General features: G+C 40.8%; 1 protein-coding gene across 5 annotated transcripts in view; it reads left to right on the top strand.

Annotated features, from left to right (window-relative positions):
- Positions 1 to 20886, top strand: part of sobpa (sine oculis binding protein homolog (Drosophila) a) — a 306669-nt gene that overhangs the window by 254003 nt on the left and 31780 nt on the right. For 4 of the 5 annotated variants that reach the window (XM_048597021.1, XM_048597019.1, XM_048597017.1 and 1 more), the window contains one exon: positions 12326 to 14307. In XM_048597021.1, coding sequence (XP_048452978.1) covers positions 12326 to 14305 — 1980 coding nt within the window. In that variant the 3' untranslated portion in view covers positions 14306 to 14307. The remainder of the gene's footprint in view (positions 1 to 12325; positions 14308 to 20886) is intronic. The other variant, XM_048597018.1, reaches the window with a different exon arrangement.

The raw sequence follows: 20886 nt of genomic DNA, 5'->3' as shown, positions 1-20886 counted from the left end.
GAATTCTGAAGAAGGGTCTAGGCCCGAAATGTCAGCCTTCCTGCTCCTCTGATGCTGCTTGGCCTGCTGTGTTCATCCAGCTCTACACCTTGTTATCTCAGATTCTCCAGCATCTGCAGTTCCTGGTTCATTGGTGTTCTATAACCCCTTCCTCTATCCCTACCTTTTATTGCCGCTATTGCACTGCCCCTGACAGGCTTTGTATCTAAATAGGTAATTCTTTGTAAACAGAAGTGATTTGGTGGTGCAGGACAAAGAGAGAAAAAGACAACACAAGTGATGGGGACAAGAAAATGTTCAGTGGTGTGGTAAAGCACTTCTGGATATAAATAAAACTAAAGTGTTTAAGCTCATTAAAAGAATTGATAGGGTAGATAGAGTGAAACTGGTGTGACAGCCCAAAATTTACTGAAAAGTATAAAAAGGGATGATGCCAGAGACCATTTTTGCACATGTGGGGTAGTGGAAATTTGTGATTATTCCACAAAAAGCTATTGAGGCTGATTAGATTTTTTAAAAATCAATTCAATTGATTGTATTTTTTAGTTAAATAAGGGGCATTAATTAATAAAGGTGACGGCCTTCCACACCCACTCTATACCTCCTTTGAGAAAGGCCTATATATTTAGTTCCACTCAATTGCACAGTGAACATTTTTTTATCCCCTGGGATCAAGGACTGTAGCGGTAGACCTACTGCCCAGTGAGCACTGTCACCAATGAGAAATCAGAGGTCTATGAATTGGGATGGGGTGTTTGCTGCAGACCTTGTATCATTGCTGGATGCTAGTGACTGATGATGGGAATAGGGGTGAGAGAGGTTTAGAGTAACATTGGCACCAAAGGCAAGGAGTACCCTCAATGGGCAGTCTGCTTTAGGTTGGCAAGACCAAACAAAAACTGGGTGACTGCATAGCAGAACAATTCTGCATTGTCCATAAGAACAAGCCCCCAACCTTCCTGTAGCTTGTCATTTCCATGAACCATCTTGCGCCCACACCAACAGTTCCGTCCTAAGTCTGCTGCAGTGTTCCAGCAAAGCTCAACACAGCTGGAGGAACCACACCTCATTTTCTACTAAGGCACTTTGCAGCTAAGACTCTTGAGTAGATTTGTAGCTCGTGTTGAGGATGTTATGGTTGGTTCGCTTATCGAACTGGTTCATTGGTTTGCAGACGTTTCATTGCACTGCTGGGTAACATCATCAGTGCAGCCTCCGATGAAGCGCTGTTGTGTTTTCCCGCCTGGTATTTAAATTCTGGGGTCCATTGGAATTGGTTACCTCATTTCCGGTTTTTCTTCACTGTGGTGTATACATAGCATCTAATTCTACATGTTTATTGATGGCCTTCTTGGTGGAGAACCAGCCCTCTAGGAATTCCTGCGCTTGTCTCTGTTTGGCCTGTCCTAGGATCCTGATGTTGTCCCAATCGAACTGGTGGTTCTCCTTATCTATGTGAATGGAGATGAGTGAGTATTGGTCGTGTCTTTTTGTTGCTAGTTGGTGTTCATGTATTCCCGTGGCCAGTTTCCTTCCTGTCTGTCCAATGTAATGTTTGTCGCAGTCTTCGCATGGGATCTTGTATATTTCATTGGTCATCGCGCAGGGTAATGAAACGTCTGCGAACTAACAAACCAGCTCGGCGAGCGAACCAACCACAGCACTTTGCAGCTTTCAAGACTCAACATTAATCAGCAACTTCAGAGCATGAACACTGTCCTCCTTTTCGATTATCCCTGCATCTTGTTTGCTTTGCTGTCAGCAAAGCTGACCCATCTTCTCCTGTTCAAACCTACCATTCAGATATACTACACATCGCTATCACTCCTTAGCAACTAGCAGCGCTCCCTTAATCCTTCACTCTGGGCATTGCTCACCATCTCCACACTTGCTCCTCCTCCCCCTTGGCCAACAGCACCAAAACCATCATTTTCTAGCCCTGAGATAGTAGGAACTGCCGATGCTGGAGAATCTGAGATAACACAGTGTAGAGCTGGATGAACACAGCAGGCCAAGCAGCATCAGAGGAGCAGGAAAGGATTTTCTAGCCCTCTTCAGTTCTAAAGAAATTGGAATGTTAACTCTTTTTCCCTCTCCACAATGGTTCTGGACCCATTGGATTTCTCTAGTACTTTCTGTTCTTACTTTAGATTTCCAGCACCACTAGTATCCAGTATTTTGCTTATATCCATTGACCTTAAATCTTTGTTTCTAGTTTATCTATCAATTACAAATTCACTCTGTTCAAATCATAAACTTCAATTGTTTGAACAAACCTCTTGTCAAACAAATCACTAATATTTTCTGGAAGTCCAGTTTTAGTGCATATGTCACATTCTTTTCATCTTTCCAAATGATCTTCAAAAGCCTCAATATAACTTATCAAATGTGACTTGCCTTTAACAGCAGTGTTTGCTGTTGATGGACTTCCTTTCACAAACCAGTATAGATGGGAACTGTGAGGTCGGAGCTGATTTCTTCACATTCTGATAACAAATCTATCTCAGTCTTCACTGTGACATTTCTCTAAAGAGGTACACTCCTTGACCTTTCTCATTCCACCGTCTACAGAAACCATTTGAGTGACCAGTGTGTGAATAGATTAAAATAGGAATTGGTCAAGTGTTTTTGATGAACTCAGGAAATGTGAACAGGAATGTCTCGCCCACAAATTCAATAAAAATGGAGAGGCAGCCGATATTCAGGGAGTAATGGACAGAAAACACAAGCCCTGGTGCTGCTCCTGACCTGGGTCCCTAGCCCTGGGCATGAACAGAGCGGTCCTCTTCTGGAGCTTGGCTGTTGGGCTCCTATGTTAACCCCACCCATCCTGGGCCCTTCTATATGCCACCCAGCTCATACCTAATAATATAATGGTTCACTGTTGGCTTTACAGCATGATATCCCAGGAATATCAGGTACAAATTGTAATCAACAGCAACAAACCTAATCTCTGCAGACTAACACTTGCAGTGAGCATTTAAGTAAGGCATGTTGAGAAAGCAATTGACTCACAATGGCTTACAGTCTCAAAAGTATGATCTGTGGATTAAAAAAAGTCCTGTTTGAATAAAATATTAAATGTAATTAATTATCTCCACCTAGCTCAAAAAACTTCCGGTTTGCAAGCTCGAATTGTTTGTTGAGGTCAAAGACAAGGAAGAGTGTACAGTTAAAAGTGCTTAACGAGTGATTGCAGAGGAGCTACATAAACTGAAGGAGGCACAGAACCAACGCAAGGATAAATAGAAGCAAATATGCCATCATGGGAGTGGGATCAATGAGAAAAAGGCTCTGTCAGAGGAGCAGGAAAAGAAAGCAAAACACCAACATGAATTTGAACCAGCAGAGAAATCTGGGATATCATGCTGCAAAGCCAACAGTGAACCATTATATTGAGTAGTTACTAGATTATTGCTTGAGGGTCCAGCACATAATTCTTTACTGTTATACTTAGATTGATACATTTTTGTTAGATAGAAGTATTAAAGGAGATGATTTTAAGTTGAGTAACTGAAGCTGAGATCTCTAATCAGCCACAATCACACTGAATGGCAAGACAGACTAGAGGGGCTGAATGATCTACTGCTGTTACTAAATCCACTCTAATTTCAAACGTTGCAAAAGGAAATGGCAAAGAAGGGTTCTGAACTGCTAGCACACTACCATAAGCAGGATACTTGTTTATAGGCTGGGATACTGCTGCAATCACTTAAAGACCTTCCTGCATGCCCACAGATGGATCCAGTGAACCATGATGTTGTAAAATGAATGGTTTGCATTGTTTATGATGTAAAGCCAGGGGATATACTTAAAATATGAAAAAGGTGCAATAATTTCAGAAAATAATTCACAAAGAGCTGCCTATATAACAGATCACAAGGAACTGAGTCAGTTACTACTGGGATTATTTTGTTGCTGTGCTTGCAGATGATTTAAAGAGATGTCTTTATGGATGGTTGCTTGACTGGTTATGCATGACAATGATCAAACTGACTCAGTGGGCTAATCACTCTGTGACTTTATAAGCGTAGCAAGGCCAAGACACTGATGGGAAAATTCTCCACAATAAGTGACTGCCAGGGAACTTACTGAACCAGATATTCAACACAAGGCTGTGTTAGTGCAGCCAAGCATTCTTTTCAACTCATAGCTGAACTTCTGACCTCCCCCATGAGGAAATAGTGGCCCAATGGTAACATCACTGGACATTATTTACCTCTGCCTATTTCTGTGGGGACATGGGTTCAAATCCCACAATGATGTTTTAACAAAAGTCTGGAATATGTGGTAGACTATCATTGATATCTTGGTTCAATAAGGTCCAACATCAGTCAGGCCTGCATGTGCCTTCAGCCCCGTAACAATGTAGTTTACTCTTAAACTGCCCTATGAAATGGCCCAGCAAGCCACTCAGTTCAATGGCAATTAGACCTACATTCTGTGAATTAGTAAAAGGGAAGAAAAAGCAGATGTAAGGTACAGTGCGTTGGTAATAATATGTGGTGTGATGCATTTAAGTGGAGCACCAAGAAACGGTTTGTCTGAAGGGCAAGTCTGAGATACACTGTGAGCATGAGATTGCTGGGTGCTGGGCTCCATCTCCACCTATCCACTCACCTTTCCCCTTCCCACTCCTCCCTCCAACTTCATCTTCAGCATAAATAAATACTACTTTTTCCCAGGTGCTCACAGTTCCGATGAAAAGTCACCAGACTCGAAACATTAACTTTGCTTTCTCCACAGATGCTGCCATCCTGCTGAGTTTCCCCAGCAGTTTCTGTTTTTGTTTCTGATCTCCAGCATCCATGGTTCTTTATTTTAATGTTATGCTTCAGTTTTATGAGGCATTAGTGAGACCACATTGGGTACAATATTGGTCTCTTTAATTAAGGAAGGTTGTAAATACACTGGGAGTGGTTCAGAAGAGGTTTACTAGCTTAATATTTTCAATGAGTCGGGGGGTTCTAAGAGGACAGACTGGACACGCTGGGCTAGTTTTCTCTGGAGTTTAGAAGAGTGAGGTGTGACTTGATTGAAATGTATAAGATCCTGAATTGTCTTGACTAAGTCAACATGGGAAGGATGTTCTGCTGTTCGGGTGAATCCAAAACTGGACAGTTCGATTGGAAAATTAATGGTTTCTCTTTTAGGGCAGAAATCAGGAGAAACTTCTTTCTCTCAGAGGATTGTGTGACCTCAACACCCACTCTCCTCTAGCACTGTATCAGAGTTCATAAAATGCTCTGCAAACCCAGTCACTATGTTGAGAGACAGAAGTCCAATGTAAAGTCACACAACTTGAGTGCCCAAGCTATAAAGTGCACAGGTCATGTTTTCCCAAACGTGGATGAAGATGCAATCCGAAGCCCCTACCATTTAATGTGAGTGTGCAGCTGGTAGGAGCACAACGGAAGTGCATCATCGAAGTAAGATCTTGCGTGTTAACTGAAGCTGTCATTTGTCACTATAAACCGATGTGAGATGGTTCTGTTTGATTGTGAAGGATGCCTATGAATTCGAACGTTACGTTGCTTGGACACCAAAGAAAGTAAATATATGTAATTAGTGAAATCTAGTTGGCTGTACTGCTGTATGAATCAGGGCTCTGTGAAAATTTCTTTTTTAGTTTGGTATGTTGTTCAAAAATTACAAAAAATACCTCCTCAGGCAATAAAACCTTTGCATTTAGCTAGTGAGCAGTGACAGCTGGTTTGGCTTGCAGGAGTCTGAGGGAAGTCATGCTTTACTAATCTGTTAAAAATATTTGAGGAAGTAACAAGCAAGATAGTGAAAAGCAAACCTGTGGATGTGGTGCATTTGGATTTCTAGAAGGCATTTGATAATATGCCACATCAGAGGTTAGTGCACCAGATAAGAGCACCTCGTGTACGGGGAACATATTAGCATGGATGAAGGATTGGTTATCTAACACAGAGTAGGGATAAATGTGAACTTTTCAGGTAGTCAAACTGTACCTAATGGAGTGCCACAGGGATCAGTGCTGGGGCCTCAGCTGTTTACAAACTATATCAATGACATGGATGAAGGGACCAAAGTTGACAATTACACAGAGAAAAGTAGGAAAGAAAGTTGTCAAGAGGAGGTAGGAATTATCTAAAGGGATAAAGAAGGATTAAAGAAGTAGGCAAGGATTTGACTCATGGAATACAATATGGGAAAATAGGACATTCCCACTTTGGCGGGAAGAATAGAAAAGCGATATCCTACTTAAATGAGGGAGATTACAGTACTCAGTGGTATGAACATAAATGGATTTTCTGATATATGAATTATAAGAAGTTAGTATGCTGGTCTTGTAAATGATTCCGAAGGCAGGTGGAAGGTTGGGATTTCTCAGAAGGGGAATGGAAAGTATGGAAATTATACTACAGCTGCACAGGGCCTTGACGAGACTGCTTGGTGAACTGGAATACTGTCTATAGTTTTGGCCTCCCTATTTGAAAAGGGATTTAATTGCAGTAGAAGTGGCTCAGAGAGGGTTCATGTGTTTCATCCTAAGATGAAGGGTTTATCTTATGAAGAAAACTTGCACAGGTTGGGCCATACCCAGTAAAGTTCAGAAGACTGAGAGGTGACTTAATTGAAACATAGAAAATCCTGAGGGGACTTGAGAGGGTTGATACTAGGAGGATGTTTCCTCTTGTGGGGCAAATTAGAATGAGTGGGGATACCTTTTATTAATAGAAATCTCCTCTTTAAGGTGAGATGAGAAGAACTGTTTCGCTCTGACAGTCATTTGCCTATGGAACTCTCTTCCTTAGAAAGCTGTAGAGGTTGAGTTACTGAATTTATTCAAGGTGGGGTTAAATAGATTTTTTGATAGGCTATGAAGTCTGGGGTTATGAGGGTGGGCAGACAAAAAAATAAAGTTGAGTCAATAACCAGATCAGCCATGTTTTATTGAATGGCAAAGCAGGCTCAAAGGCTTACTCCTGTTTCTCCATCCATAATGCTTACTCTTAAACATGATGTAATAGTTCAAGTTGCATGGTTTGTCAGCGTGGTTTTTACATCATCAGAAAAATCAGCAGGATATGGCGAATGATCCACATAATTTTCAGTATATAAATCTGTACAGTATCCATATTCATCGCTTGCCCTGCAGCACATTTTCCCATTGATTATATCAAGTTTCAATTCATAGAAAGTGCATGCTTGACTATTGACTTTTGCAATGAGCAGAAGATTATCAGGACAGTTACAAAAATTGTAAAAGTGCTCTTACTATCAACCATCCTCAAAAATTATTTGTGTAAAGACAGTGAATTTGTATGTGTAACAATTGGTGTACAGCTAAAAAGGAATGTGAAATGCAGCTGAGTGTAGTTTGCCCTGAAGTGCAAGCAGTGAGTGTGAGAAATCACTGAATTATAATTTTCAGCAAGCTAACTGCTAGCTAGCTTTGCATTTCTCTTTGCAAGTGCTAACTGACTGCTGGTTGAGAAATTAATCTGTGCAAAAGTGGTGGTGTCTTGGAGTGTTTTTTTTTTGATTGCCTGTTTTAAAGATGGTAACTGTGTTTGTATTGGCTGTGTTTGTATTGGCTGTCTGTTTGTACTGGCTTATGTCATTTTGCTGAGTTTAAGTAGGTTGTGTAAGTCAGAGGCCAACAAGTGTAGCAAACTGAGGACAGCTGACCCGAATAGCACTTTACCATTGAAGAATAGTTAGCTTGAAGCTGCTTCAAGTCATGTGAACTTCCAAATCCTTTTCTCTCCAGTTAGTATCTCCTCCCACCTCGGCCACCTCATCCTCATCATGGAAGAGCTACACATCCATTTTCTATCAGGATGATCTGAAGGCTGTCTGCTTCTTCCTGGAACATGTGGAACATGTTCCAATCCTACTCCTGGAGAGGAAGTGGGGTGCAGGGGCGGTGTGGGGCAGAGATGTAAGGCTCCGGAGGTGGGGGGGGATGGGAGGAGGATTGGGGGAACAGATGTGCAGGGTGGGGTATGAGGGTTTGATATAATCTGATTTGATTTATTCTCACATGTACCCAAGTACAGTGAAAAGCTTTGCTTGCGAGCAGTACAGGCAGATCATAATAAGCAAGGACATATAGATCATAGGGTGCTTGAACAGAGTGAGGTATACAGATTACACCACGCAGGAGGTGCATGAAGCAAATCAACATTAACAAGATCTTTATTTGAAGTTAGAGAGTTCATTCATCAGTCTAATAATGGCAGGGGAGAAACTGTTCTTGAACCCATTGGTGCGTGCGTTCAAGCTTCTGTATTTACTGCCCGACGGAAGAGGTTGTAGGACAAGATTACTGGGGTGGGAATGGTTTTTGATGATGTTGGCAGCCTTTCTGCAGCAACGAGAATTGTAAATGGAGTCCATGGATGGGTGGTTGGCTTCTGTGATGGTCTGGGCCATGCACACCACATTCTGTAGTTTCTTACTGCCCTGGGCAGAGCAGTTGCCATACCAAGCTGTTACGTTCCCGGATAGAATGCTCTCTATGGTGTATCGGTAAAAGTTGGTGAGGGTCCTTATGGACATGCCAAATTTGCTGAGCCGCCTGAGGAAGAAAGGTGGAGGGAGAGGTAGTGTTGAACTCTGTTTCCATTTCTGGAGAATCGCTGTGCATGAATATCCATTCCAAAACCATTGCCTCCAGGTTACCTTGACCAACATGAACATTTTTAGTTAACCAGAGAGAGCCAGCATGTAAGCATGCCAGGTGCCTGACAAACTGTATTGAACTCTTTGAACTGGTGACTAAGGTAGTGGTCAAACAGGAAGTGCTTTGGAAGATTCTGTCAAAAGCCATTTGCTCAGTGAAATTCATCACCATCCTCAATATCCTCCAGGATAAGATGTTAGTGATGGTCCTCACTGTCAGTAATATACAGAATCCTTTGAGGCCGAATAGTAACAAATATTGTTGTTCCACTTCTCAAAAGCTACTATCGATTATGTATTTTTGGCAGCAATACTTATGCTGCACATCAGTGAAACAAGGAACTACAGTTATGTCCAGTTATGGTCTCCCTGCCAGAGGAAGAACGTATTTAAACTTGAAAAGGTTCAGAAAAGATTTACAAGGATGTTACCAGGATTGGAGGGTTTGAGCTTATAGGGAGGGGCTGAATAGGCTGGGGCTTTTATCCCTGGAGCATCGGAGACTGTGGGGTGACCTTATATAAGTTTATAATACCATGAGGGACATAGATAGGGTGAACAGCCAAGGTCTTTTCCCCGGGGTGGGGAATCCAAAACTAGGGGGCATAGGTTTAAGGTGAGAGGGGAAATATTTAGAAGGGATATGAAGGGTAACTTGTTCACGCAGATGGTAGTGCATGTATGGAATGAGCTGCTGGAGAAAGTGGTGGAGGTGAGTACAACTACAACGTTTAAAAGGTACCTGGATGGATACATGAATAGAAAGGGTTTAAGAGGGATATGGGCCAAATGCTGGCAAATGGGACCAGATCAGTTTAGGATATCTGGTTGGTGCAGACAAGTTGGACCGAAGGGTCTGTTTCTATGCTGTATGACTCTGAGTCTGTGATACCCATCATCTGCAGCCAAGGCCTGTGTCTGGCCATAAGGGCGTAAACTCAACTAACAGTGAAGAAGCTGTTGCAAGTTGCTTCTGGAAACATGTAGGCTTTTATTTTTGTGTGTGAACTCAGGTTTGCTAAATGGCCCTCCTCACCTGTCTGTCTATAGATCACAGTCACACTCCCTTCCCGTCCCCCCAAACAAAATGTGAGAGTGGTGTGTGTGTACATGGGGAAGTGAATATTAATGAGACTTATACTTTTAAAATTACAGTACCTAATTAATACCATGTTTTATGCAGTTGAATAAGCTTTCATTGACATCAAGAAACAACTTCAAATATGAGCATGTATTTTTGGTGGATAACATGTATTGGCTTCATAAATGATAAGTCTATTACTGTGTAATAAGTCTGTGTAATCCTAGCTATATGTGGACTTTATTTATTTGTTTCATTTATTTATGGAGAATAGTGTTTTGCAAAGAATTAAATAATGATGTGGGTCTATGTGTAACTTAAACATGCCGTAATGGTTTATAAACCATGTATTATGGCCAATAAAGAGGCAGGACCTCTGTTTTTCATTGAGTTGCAAGCAGTGATTGCATTATTAATTGAATTTTCAAAGCTCCAAATTTGCAAGGTCGTAAAATTGTGGTAATCCTTGGTAGCTCTTGCATTGGGTAATGACTGATCCTTGGCCTTGAGCATTGCAATAATTGATGTTATTCAGCACCACTGTTAGAAATATTTTGGGGAGCAACCCAGAGAAATTGTTGTATCCGGCTGTAGAAAGGAAGAAACCACGGCAAGAGGACATATCCAAGGTGTTCATGGCATTACCTTCAAGGCAGCCAGAAGTACAGCTAATTGTGCCATTCCTATTCCTCTCATTTCACCACTTCATCCTGATTCTGCATCTATGAGGAGTCAATGCCTGCTGACTAATGAAATACGAGAACAATTTACACTGAGAAACAATATATAAATAAAGAAGGTGAATTATGTCATCTAAGCTGTCAAACCATCTCCATTTCAACATACACATTGATTGGTTTGTCCTGAATGCTATATTGAGAAGTGAGCTGTAATGATATTGTCAGAGCCTGGGATGAGTTATTTCTATAGTGCAAATTCAGCAGGTATTTGCAAAGAAGGTCATGTGATGCAGTAAAATTGTGTGGTCTCTTTGTGATAATGAAGCTGTGTAAATTATATAGAAGTTTTTTTTGGAATTTGGATTTCAAAATAGAGGCAAATGGGTGTTGGTTACTTGTATGAAAGGTTTTCTTCAGAAAAAGGTCAGAAAAACAGTGACTAAATTTAGCATTTGTCAGAAAAAGTGACTGCAGACCCCTTTGGTGTTAATGGAAAGATGTTTATTCTGTGGGGCTTATAACAGGTAGTCTGAACATTAAAGGTCATTAGCTTTCTTTTCAATTCAGAGGATTCTAGGATTGAGCAAGCTTTTAATTTAATTCAGGGTTGAATTCAGAAACAAATTTAGTTTCACTCCTCGAAGGAGTTCAGGGTAGTTAAGGGAACCAGTCACCTGAGAAGAAGAATTTAGTTTGTAAAGCTTCCAAACTAAGAGGATGTGGTTCGAAATCTGCAGGTTATTAAAGGTGAGAAGGGTTAGTCTCTCAGGCTTGTGAAAAGTTCACTCAGCAGACTTGGAATGGACTTAATGAATTGTCTCCACAATCCATGGAAACAAAATTCTAGGGAGTCAGCTAAATGAAAACGTAGAGTCGAGATGGGGTGTAATTTTTCTGGACTTGAGCCTCCATAATGCATAGTGTCAGGAAACATGTTGAAACATATTTTTGTTCCTGATGTTGAAACTTTGTTTTGTCCTTGAGATCTTTATAAATATCATTCATATTTAGATAGCTTTATTTTTAAATTCTTCTTTTGTATAATAAACCTCTACACTTTTGTTAAGGAAATCTGCAGCTTTATATGGAAATTTCTGTAACTAACCACCATGTGAAATAACTAAACAAAGACAAAATGTGGTCTATCAAGACAGGTTTCATTCTGGGATCTGACTTGTCCAGTAGTACCATTATCTGGGATCATAACAGATTCAATTTATTAAACATATACTTACTCAATATTATCATTTTGGAACCTGTCAGTGGGGATAAATGTAGAAATGGGGACTAAGTGGTAACTTACTGTGATAGACAAATCACTTCTGTAACTGGCAGCTGTTGCTATTGGTATTGGTATTATAAGATTTCCACCTCTCCCCTTGCCCACACCCTCAGTGTAGCCAAAGCTAAGTTCTGGATTTTGGAAAAGGGAGAGGTCAGCCTGATACAACTGCTGGCTACTTTAGCTACTCCTTCAACTCCCCATTCCACTCAAAACTCAGTACTCTGATGCTTCTAGCCTTTCTTAGGCCTATCCCTTCGAGAAATAGTAGCCTCAATTTGTCAGTTATTTTACAAATGGGAGAATATCGGCAATACAATTGGAAAGTTATAAATGCTTTGCAACACTTTGCTACATTAACGGTGCTATACCAAGGCAAGCTATTGTTGATAACCTTAGTCAGTGTTTCCAACAGTTAGAAAAAGGCCCATAATCAACTATTTCAAATTGACATCATGTGATTTAGATGGATATCAAATTCACTCTATTTTCAATGAAAAAATATAGTGTCTTTAAATGATTAATCTGTTTAGGCAATTAAATACCTACATAATTACAACAAACATCATGTTTGTTTTGGAGTGGCTATATTTTCTAATGTGCTTTCAATTGTTCTGACCACAGGTATGTGACTGGTGCAAGCACATTCGGCACACAAAAGAGTACCTAGACTTTGGAGATGGAGAACGACGGCTACAATTCTGCAGTGCAAAATGCCTCAATCAGTACAAAATGGACATATTTTACAAAGAGACACAAGCCAATCTTCCTGCAGGCTTGTGTAATGCTGGGCATCCTCCAGTGGAAAATAAGTCTGATAACCCAGGCGTGCAACTACTGACTCCAGAGTCTTGGAACATGCCACTGTCAGATGCTCGGAGAAAGGCCCCATCTCCTGTGGCACCTTCCTCTCAGACTCAAGTCCCCATCCCTTCTGCATCTGCTACTCTGTCTCCATCTGATCCTGCCACTAGTTCTGCTGCCAAAATTCACACCCCCATCTCGAAGGCAGTGGCTGCAAATGAAAGCCCCAATATTGCACCAATGCAGCTTCAACAACCAGCCAATATCGTGCCTCCAGTGGGTGTCCCTCCAGGTAATCCCTCTATGGTCATGACTAACCGAGGTCCTGTGCCTCTGCCAATATTCATGGAGCAGCAGATGATGCATCAGATTCGCCCATCATTTATCCGAGGACCCCACACTCCAAGCCCTAACAGTCCTCTGCCAAACCACATGATTTCAGGGCTTGGTCCTCCGACAGGTGGCTCCAGAACTATAGGTCCTAATTCCAGCCCCATGCATAGACCGATGCTCTCGCCACATCTTCATCATCCATCTACACCCACAGTACCAGGGAATCATCAAGGGTTACTCCCCTCAGGAGCACCCCTTCCTAATGTTTCCTTTCCACCTATCAATATGATGCCAAATGGCCACATGCATATCCCACACCTTTTAAACTTTGGGGTGCCATCACTTGCTCCTTTGGTCCCCCCTCCAACGCTTCTGGTCCCCTATCCTGTAATCGTTCCACTGCCTGTGCCAATTCCGATCCCCATTCCAATTCCACACACGTTTGACTCCAAATCTACCAATGGTGTTTCCAGCAATGCTGAGAGTCTCATTCCAAGCACTTCTAACGATGAAGATGACACGAAAGAGCCAAGTAGTTCATTGACATCAAATAATGTGCAGCAGAGGCCTTCCAAGTCTAGTAAAGCCTCAGCTAACTGCTCAAGCCATTCTTTGAACCAGCCAGCCATACTTCTTGACACCAGCAGGAGTGAGGTTGTCGATCTAACAGTCAAGCCTAATGGTCCAATTAAAAGTGATTTTTCTTACGCTGACATGGTAGACTTTCCACAAGATGGAGTCATAGACTTGACTATGAACCATAGAAGCAGGCTTAATCACATCGGTCATAGGCCTTTGCATCCTTCTGTGAAACTTGAGAATGAAGGCAGAAGTGTTGTAGATTTGACTGTTTCTAGTCCGGATAAGCGGAACTGTCTCGACCTTAGGGATTTTCCTGATTTGAACCCTATTGAGTCAAAGGTGTTATCTTGTAGTGATTCCTCCCACTGCAGCACTGTCCAGTTAAATTCAGGAAGCTCAGGAGGTGACTCTGATTTAACACCTTGTAATCTGGTTATGAATGGCACAAAAAACGTGGATGGTTCCCACTGCTCAGAAGAAAGACCAGACCAGCAGCAGCTTCCACCACCACCACCACCACCACCACCGCCACCGCAGCAGCAACAGGAGGAGATCGCTGTCAACGAGCTGGAGTCAGTCAAAGAAAACAACTGCACACCAAACTGTCAACTGGAGTTAGAGGCAGGTAAGAAGGCCTCAATTGAATCACCCCTGGGTGGGGTGGACAAGCAGGATGTAAATCACAATCCTGCAGATGAGGACCATGCATATGCCTTGAGAGTAGTACCCAAGACGGGCTGCTTGATACAGCCTGTGCCAAAAGCGACTGAAAAGACTGCCATAGCACCCTGCATAACCTCAACGCCAGTACTCAACACAGGGCCCGAGGACAGTGAACCGCCACTGAAACGCAGATGTCTCCGGATTCGAAACCAGAACAAGTAAAGGTTTGTTTTGAAATGCGTTTACAAAAACCTGAAGGCAACACATTTGCAATACAAAAGAAGATACAGTCATGTCTGACCTTTACGACAATGAGTATTTCAAAAATGGTTAATTGTAATGTTGACAAAAACAAAAAATTAGGCCAATTAGCACAACGTGTTTCCTCCAATAAGGCTTTATCCATCCAAATTGGCAGTGGTTTTTGGAGTTTTACAGATAGCTTGCTGGTGCTAAAATCAAGGGATCCAAAACATGCCTTCCACAGGGGCACTACTCTTTGATACTGCACTGTCTTGGGTATGCTAAGTTTGGCGTACTTCATTTTAAAGCTCAGAATTCAAAGAAACGTCCTCTTTTATTCACCTGATAAAAATGAGATAATCATTCAGTTTTAAGTGCATTAATGATATTTAGATGTCTTCCATGATGCAATTCTGACAGGACACAAATTGTGCACACAGTGAACTTGTCATACAGACACTTTTGCTAGGCAAGTTTAAGACTGTTGTGGTCATGGGTGGCTGGTGGTGGGGGAGAAGGAGAAAAATGAGTCCTTGTTCTAATGAAGAAGACAATGACTTCCCTTATATCAGTATCAGAAAACTGAGAATAGCAATAATACTGCTCTAAGAAAAAAGTTACTGAATTCTTATTTATCACTGGATTCAGGTAGGTAACTATCACTTTCTGAAAGAGCTCTGATTGAATATGTTAGCAATCATAAATATCCAGATTTCTGAAGAGTTTTCCTCTTCCAAACAACTGCACGATTTGGGTCCTCCCAGAGCTAAATCTGGACTGTCAACGAGAAAAACAAATAAGAATTTTTTGATGGTCAGCAGGTCTCCATCAGGAAAAGGATGTCATAAAATAAAAGTTGAAAATGGTTTGGTGTAATTACATTTCCTTTCCTGTCCATAATGATTGAAATATGTGTTGAATTCCTTAAACGCTCATCATGAAAAATAAAAAAACGCTTTTACTAAAGTAGCACTTTGACTACAATAGGCTCCTTTTGAGATTATGCAGATTTTGTGGTCAGTGATGAGCTAACAATAGCCTCAGGTGATTTCAAAGAAAGTCCGGAAAGATCTAGTGATCACTGTGGCATGGATATTCTTGTCTTAATTTTCTTCCAGCGCTACCTGTAGGGAAATCGGCAATAATAATGTCATTGAGCAGGCAATGTAGCCAATCATATTGAAGAATTCTCAAAGACAGCAAATCACTGAACACAGATTGTCATTTACTTTTTAATCATTTCACAATGAGTGAAATAATGATTGGGACATGTACATGCGGTGGAGATGGTGGTGTAGTGATAATGTCACTGTACTCATAATCTAAAGGCCTAGACTAATACCCTGGGAAAATGGATTCCAATCCACCATGGAAATTGGTGAAACTTAATTTTAATAATTTTAAAAGAATTGGAATAATATTGGCCATGAAACTACCATCTGGTTCAATAATGTTCTTTAGGGAAGGAAACCTGCCACCCTCACACATGTGACTGCAGACCCCCAGCAATGTGCTTGACTTTTAGCTGCCCTCTGAAATGACTTAGGAAGCCATTCAGTTAATGAGAATGGGCACCAAATGCTGGTCTTGCTACTGATGCTTACATTCCATGAAAGAATGAATTTTAAAAATGGAGATTGAATTAGAAGTTGAAGACATATTATAAAGAGGAAGATGACACTTTACACAAATAAAGTTTAATGGGTGAGAGAGGTTGTTGTCAATAATTATGACTCAGTACACTGTCAAAAACCTAGCTACATTTCTTGCGGTAAAGCACAATTTTAGTTGAGGATTTTTGTAATGAGGCTAGCAATGTAAAAGGTGCAAGTCTCTGTCAAGTGGAACTTGTTTCTAAAACAAACATAAAGAACTGCAGATACTGTAAATCTGAAACAAAAACAGAGACTGCTTGAGAAACACAGCAGGTCTGTTGATGGCAGCATCTGTTGAGAGAAAAATAGAGTTACTGTTTTGAGTCCAGTGACCTTTCATCAAAGGTTAATGTTTCAAGTCCAGTGACCCTTTGTTGGAGAGTCACTGGACTCAAGATGTTAACTTTGCTTTTCTCTCAACAGATGCTGTCAGACCTGTTGTGCTTCTCCAGCAGTCTCCGTTTAAGTTAGTTCCAAGATTTTCATCGATGTACTGTTAAACAGTGCACCCCACGGACAGACTGAGAATCACTGACTTTCACTTTAAACGGTATGCGTATAGATGCCAGATTTTCTGCCAGTTTTACTCTTGTAATAACAGAGAACACTGATAGCTTTGCTATGATTGAATGCACAAAATCTAGGACAATTAATTGAATGGCTAAAGGGATAATGGACTGAACAAACTGGCTGTTTAATTGAGGGGACTGAATTGCGAGGAAAAGTGACTTAAGTCAGGTGCTCTCCATGTAAAGGAGATGTGCCATGTACAAGATAGAAGGGTAGTATAAATTACAACTTTAAAGTAACTACCAATATAAATTACACATTTTTGCATTTAATTCCAATGAGGGCTATTAGAATTCTCCTGAATGAATAACATTCCCAGAATTTTACACAAAGGAATTTCTAAGAGCAACACAGCTACAAATCTGAAAATGAATCATAGTCCTGATGCACTGGAGAACTAGCTTATTGCCTTGAGGGAAACAGGAACTTAGCTGCTAGGTGAGGACACAGAAAGTGGAATGGAGAGTTTTCAAACAACTGAAAACACAAATATATCTTCTGTACAATTTACAGAATTTTGTAGGTTGTGAATGGACCTAGATGGGAAAACATTATTGGGATGAGAATGGAGGCTATGAAAAGTTACAGTAATAATGTTAGCCTTGTGACGATAAAAGCTGCATAAATGGGATCAGGAAGCTGTTTTAGCCCTGTATCCAAAAACATTGTACAAATCAGGAAACGTGGAATAAATGTATCACCAATTAATTGAGCTGTTCTTTTATGGCACAAATTAGATGGGCTCTGATCATAAGACATAGAAGCAGAATAGGTAAGTAGGCCATTCAATCCATTAAGTCTGTTCTACCATTCAATGAGATCATGGCTGATTTGATAATCCTCAACTTCACTTTCCTGCTGTATCCCCTTTTGTTTTGACCCTCTTAACAATTAAAATTGTCTATCTCATATGTGCATACACTTAATGAAGCAGCGTTTGCAGCCCTCTACTGGAAAGAATTCCACAGAATCACTATCCTGCAGGGGAGGAAATTCTTCCTCATCATTGTCCTAAGAAGGTAACTCCTTACTCTGAGATTATGTCCTCTGGTCCTAATGGTGTAGCAATCTCTCAGCATCTACTCTGTGCAACCCCCTAGGAATCTAATCTCTCATGTTTCTAAACTCCAATGTCACTCTGTCCTGGGGTAGTTTGCTGGAAATCATGCCCTACTATTCCCGTGGGCAGAGGAGAAGACAGGAAAAGCAGTTCAGTGGTCCCTGGTTTGCTGAGATGATCCTTTTGGCTTGTCAGGATATGCTGCTCCTTGATTTTCCTTCTCCAGGTACTTAAACTTACTTGCAAGAAAAACAGGGTGAGTGGTTCACACTTATAAAGTCTCTGAAGTATTGATTAAGAGCACACAGTTTACAGCAACTAATGAGGGGAAATAAACTGGCTTTCTTCAGGCTTGAGGTTTTAAAACTGCAGAAAGGAGGACAGCTTCTCCCTTTCCAGAGGTCCAATGGCTTCTAACTGATTACTCTCACCCACAAGCTGTTCAGCTACCTGGGAGACAATCATATAGTTGTTGGCAGGTAGGAGGCCTTTGCCATTAACAACTGATTACCAGTCCCCACACCAGTCAGCTATGTGTTGCTGGCTGAATCTCCGTTGTATAAACCCCAAGGCTCCTGCTAATCTGCACTAAACCTTCCCTCATTGCTTTAACAAACATTTGTGTAATCAGCACTCATAATGAGTGTCAGATAACTTTTAAAAAGTGCGGCAATCCTTTCCACAATTCTTGGTTTATAAATCAGTCCTTTTCCCATTTTCCATTTTATAGTAAAATAATGAAAGCCTTTGCACCATTGAGTACAAACCCAATCTACTCAATCTTTCCTCATCAGAAAATTTCACCATATCTGAGATTTCTATCCTGCCTCCAAATGCTAGTATCCGTTTCCTTAGATAAGGGGACCAATACCGTTTGCAATGTTCTAGGCATGGTCTGGCTCGTGCTTGTATAGCTTTAGCAAGACTTACCTACTTTTATACTCTCTTCCCTTTGAAATTAACCCTCCTGTTTGCTTTCCCTATTACCTGCTGAACTTCTACACCAGTGTTTTGTGATTTGTGCACATGGACTCCCAAATGCTCTGTGCTGCAGCTTTCTGCAGTCTTTCTCCATTTAAATAATTATATTCCAAAGACCATGCCTTTTGCCAACTAATTTAATCTATGTCCCTTTGCAAACTCTTTTATCTTTCCACTTGTATTTGTGTCATCTACAAACTTGGCTATGACACATTCTCCTCTCTTGTCCAAATCATTAATATGTTTTGTAAACAATAGTTGCATCAGTACTGACCCATGAGGCACAGTACTCCTCTAGATGCAGACTGCCATCCTGAAAATGCCTCTTCTACCTCAACTAACTGTCTTCTATTAGTTAGCAAATTCTCTATCCATGCTAAAGTATTGCCATGCACATAATGGATGACCGACATATTAAATAAAAACCAAAAGAGCTGTGGATGTTGTAAATTAGAAACAAAAACAGAAGTTGCTGGAAAATCTAAGCAGGTCTGTCAGCATCTGTGAAATCAGAGTTAACATTTCGGGTCTGGTTCTGAGGAAGGGTCACCGGACCTAAAACCTTATTCTGATTTCTCTTCTCAGATGCTGCCAGACCTACTGAGCTTTTCCAGCAATTTCTGTGTTTGTTACTGACTAATTAAGTAGCTTATTTGTAGTACCTTATCAAACACCTTTTGGAGATCCAAATATATTACATCTACTGGTTCTCCTTTACCTATCCTGCTTCTTACTTCAAAGGATAAATTTGTCAGGCCTGATTTCCCCTTAATGAAGCCATGTTGGCTCTATGTAATTATGTATTTCTAACTACGCTGCTATTACATGCATTATAATAGACTCTAACATTTTCCCAGCAAATGATGTTATGCTGACTGGCTTATAGTTACCTGTTTTTTTCTCTTCTTTCCTTTTTGAATAACGACGTTACATTGGGAGTTTTCTGGGGATTCTTGAACATTATTACCAGTACATTGATATCAACTTTTTTTTACTTTCACTAATATTATAGGATCTATTCCATCAGGTCCAGGGGATGTATTGGCTTGTAGACCTATTTGGTTTCGTAGGATTTTCATCATCTCTAGCTATAGTTATTGAGTTTATTTCCTCTGATGGAAACCTTTTTGAATTCCAACAAATTGAGATCTTTTTACCAGTATCATAAGCATAAAATCTAATTGCATTACATTATTTAAATAAATTACAAAGCAATGGCAGTGCTACATTTGGTGAAACTTTACATAATGGCATGTAATTAAGGGTCAGAGATTGGTACCATCTCAAATACTTCTGAAATTTATGGTTTGTATTTTGAAATGATTTGAATTATCCAATGACTTTAATTAAGTGGCATGAATAACAAAGCAATGTAGAAATTTATTGTTAAGAAATTGTGCTCTTTGTATGGGTCAGAAACATTCACTTCTGAAAATAACTCCATGGAAACCTGTATTCTATTACCAAATCACCCTTCATTTACGCGTGCTCAGTACATAGACTCTGACCAGCTAGCTCAGAGCCAGTTCCTACAGTCAGGAGAATCCTTGACCCTCCTTTGTATATCTGTCAACCAGGACTCCCTGATTTAGACTAAGTTAACAGCCCAGGGAGATCATACTCAATGAGATTCACTCGGCAAACCTCATTCCAATCACCACACCTTCTTCAGATAATTTGAACTGAAGAAGTTTACATTACAAGAAACAGTGTTTTAGTCATTTGCAGTTTTGATAATAATAAAAACAAGAGACAATTTCACAGCCTCAAGGCTGAATAAGCCAGTTACCTTAACATGCATCAAAACATTTATGTATTGACGAAGTAATCTGGTTAAAAACATGCAAACATGTAATAAGCAAATAGTAATAAAAAATAGACATAACTTCAGCAGGTGACAAGGAGGTTGCAGGCATTATATTAAAAAAGTGTAATGTTAAATGAAGAGACAACAAGGTGCAGGGCTGGATGAACACAGCAGGCCAAGCAGCATCATAGGAGCAGAGAGGCTGACGTTTCGGGCCTAGACCCTTCATCAGAAAAGGGGGAGGGGAAGGGGGTTTTGAAATAAATAGGGAGAGAGTGGGAGGCGGATAGAAGAGGGAGTTAGGAAGGGGATAGGTCAGTCCAGGGAGGACGGACAGGTCAAGGGGGCGGGATGAGGTTGGTCGGTAGGAGATGGAGGTGCGGCTTGAGGTGGGAGGAGGGGATAGGTGGGAGGAAGAACAGGTTAGGGAGGCAGGGACGAGTTGGACTGGTTTTGGGATGCGGTGGGGGGAGGGGAGATTTTGAAA

Source organism: Rhincodon typus, chromosome 5, assembly GCF_021869965.1.
Source record: "Rhincodon typus isolate 14 chromosome 5, sRhiTyp1.1, whole genome shotgun sequence".
Lineage (NCBI taxonomy): Eukaryota > Metazoa > Chordata > Chondrichthyes > Orectolobiformes > Rhincodontidae > Rhincodon > Rhincodon typus.
The sequence above is the reverse complement of the archived record's forward strand: the minus strand, read 5'-3'. Positions and strand labels throughout refer to the sequence as shown.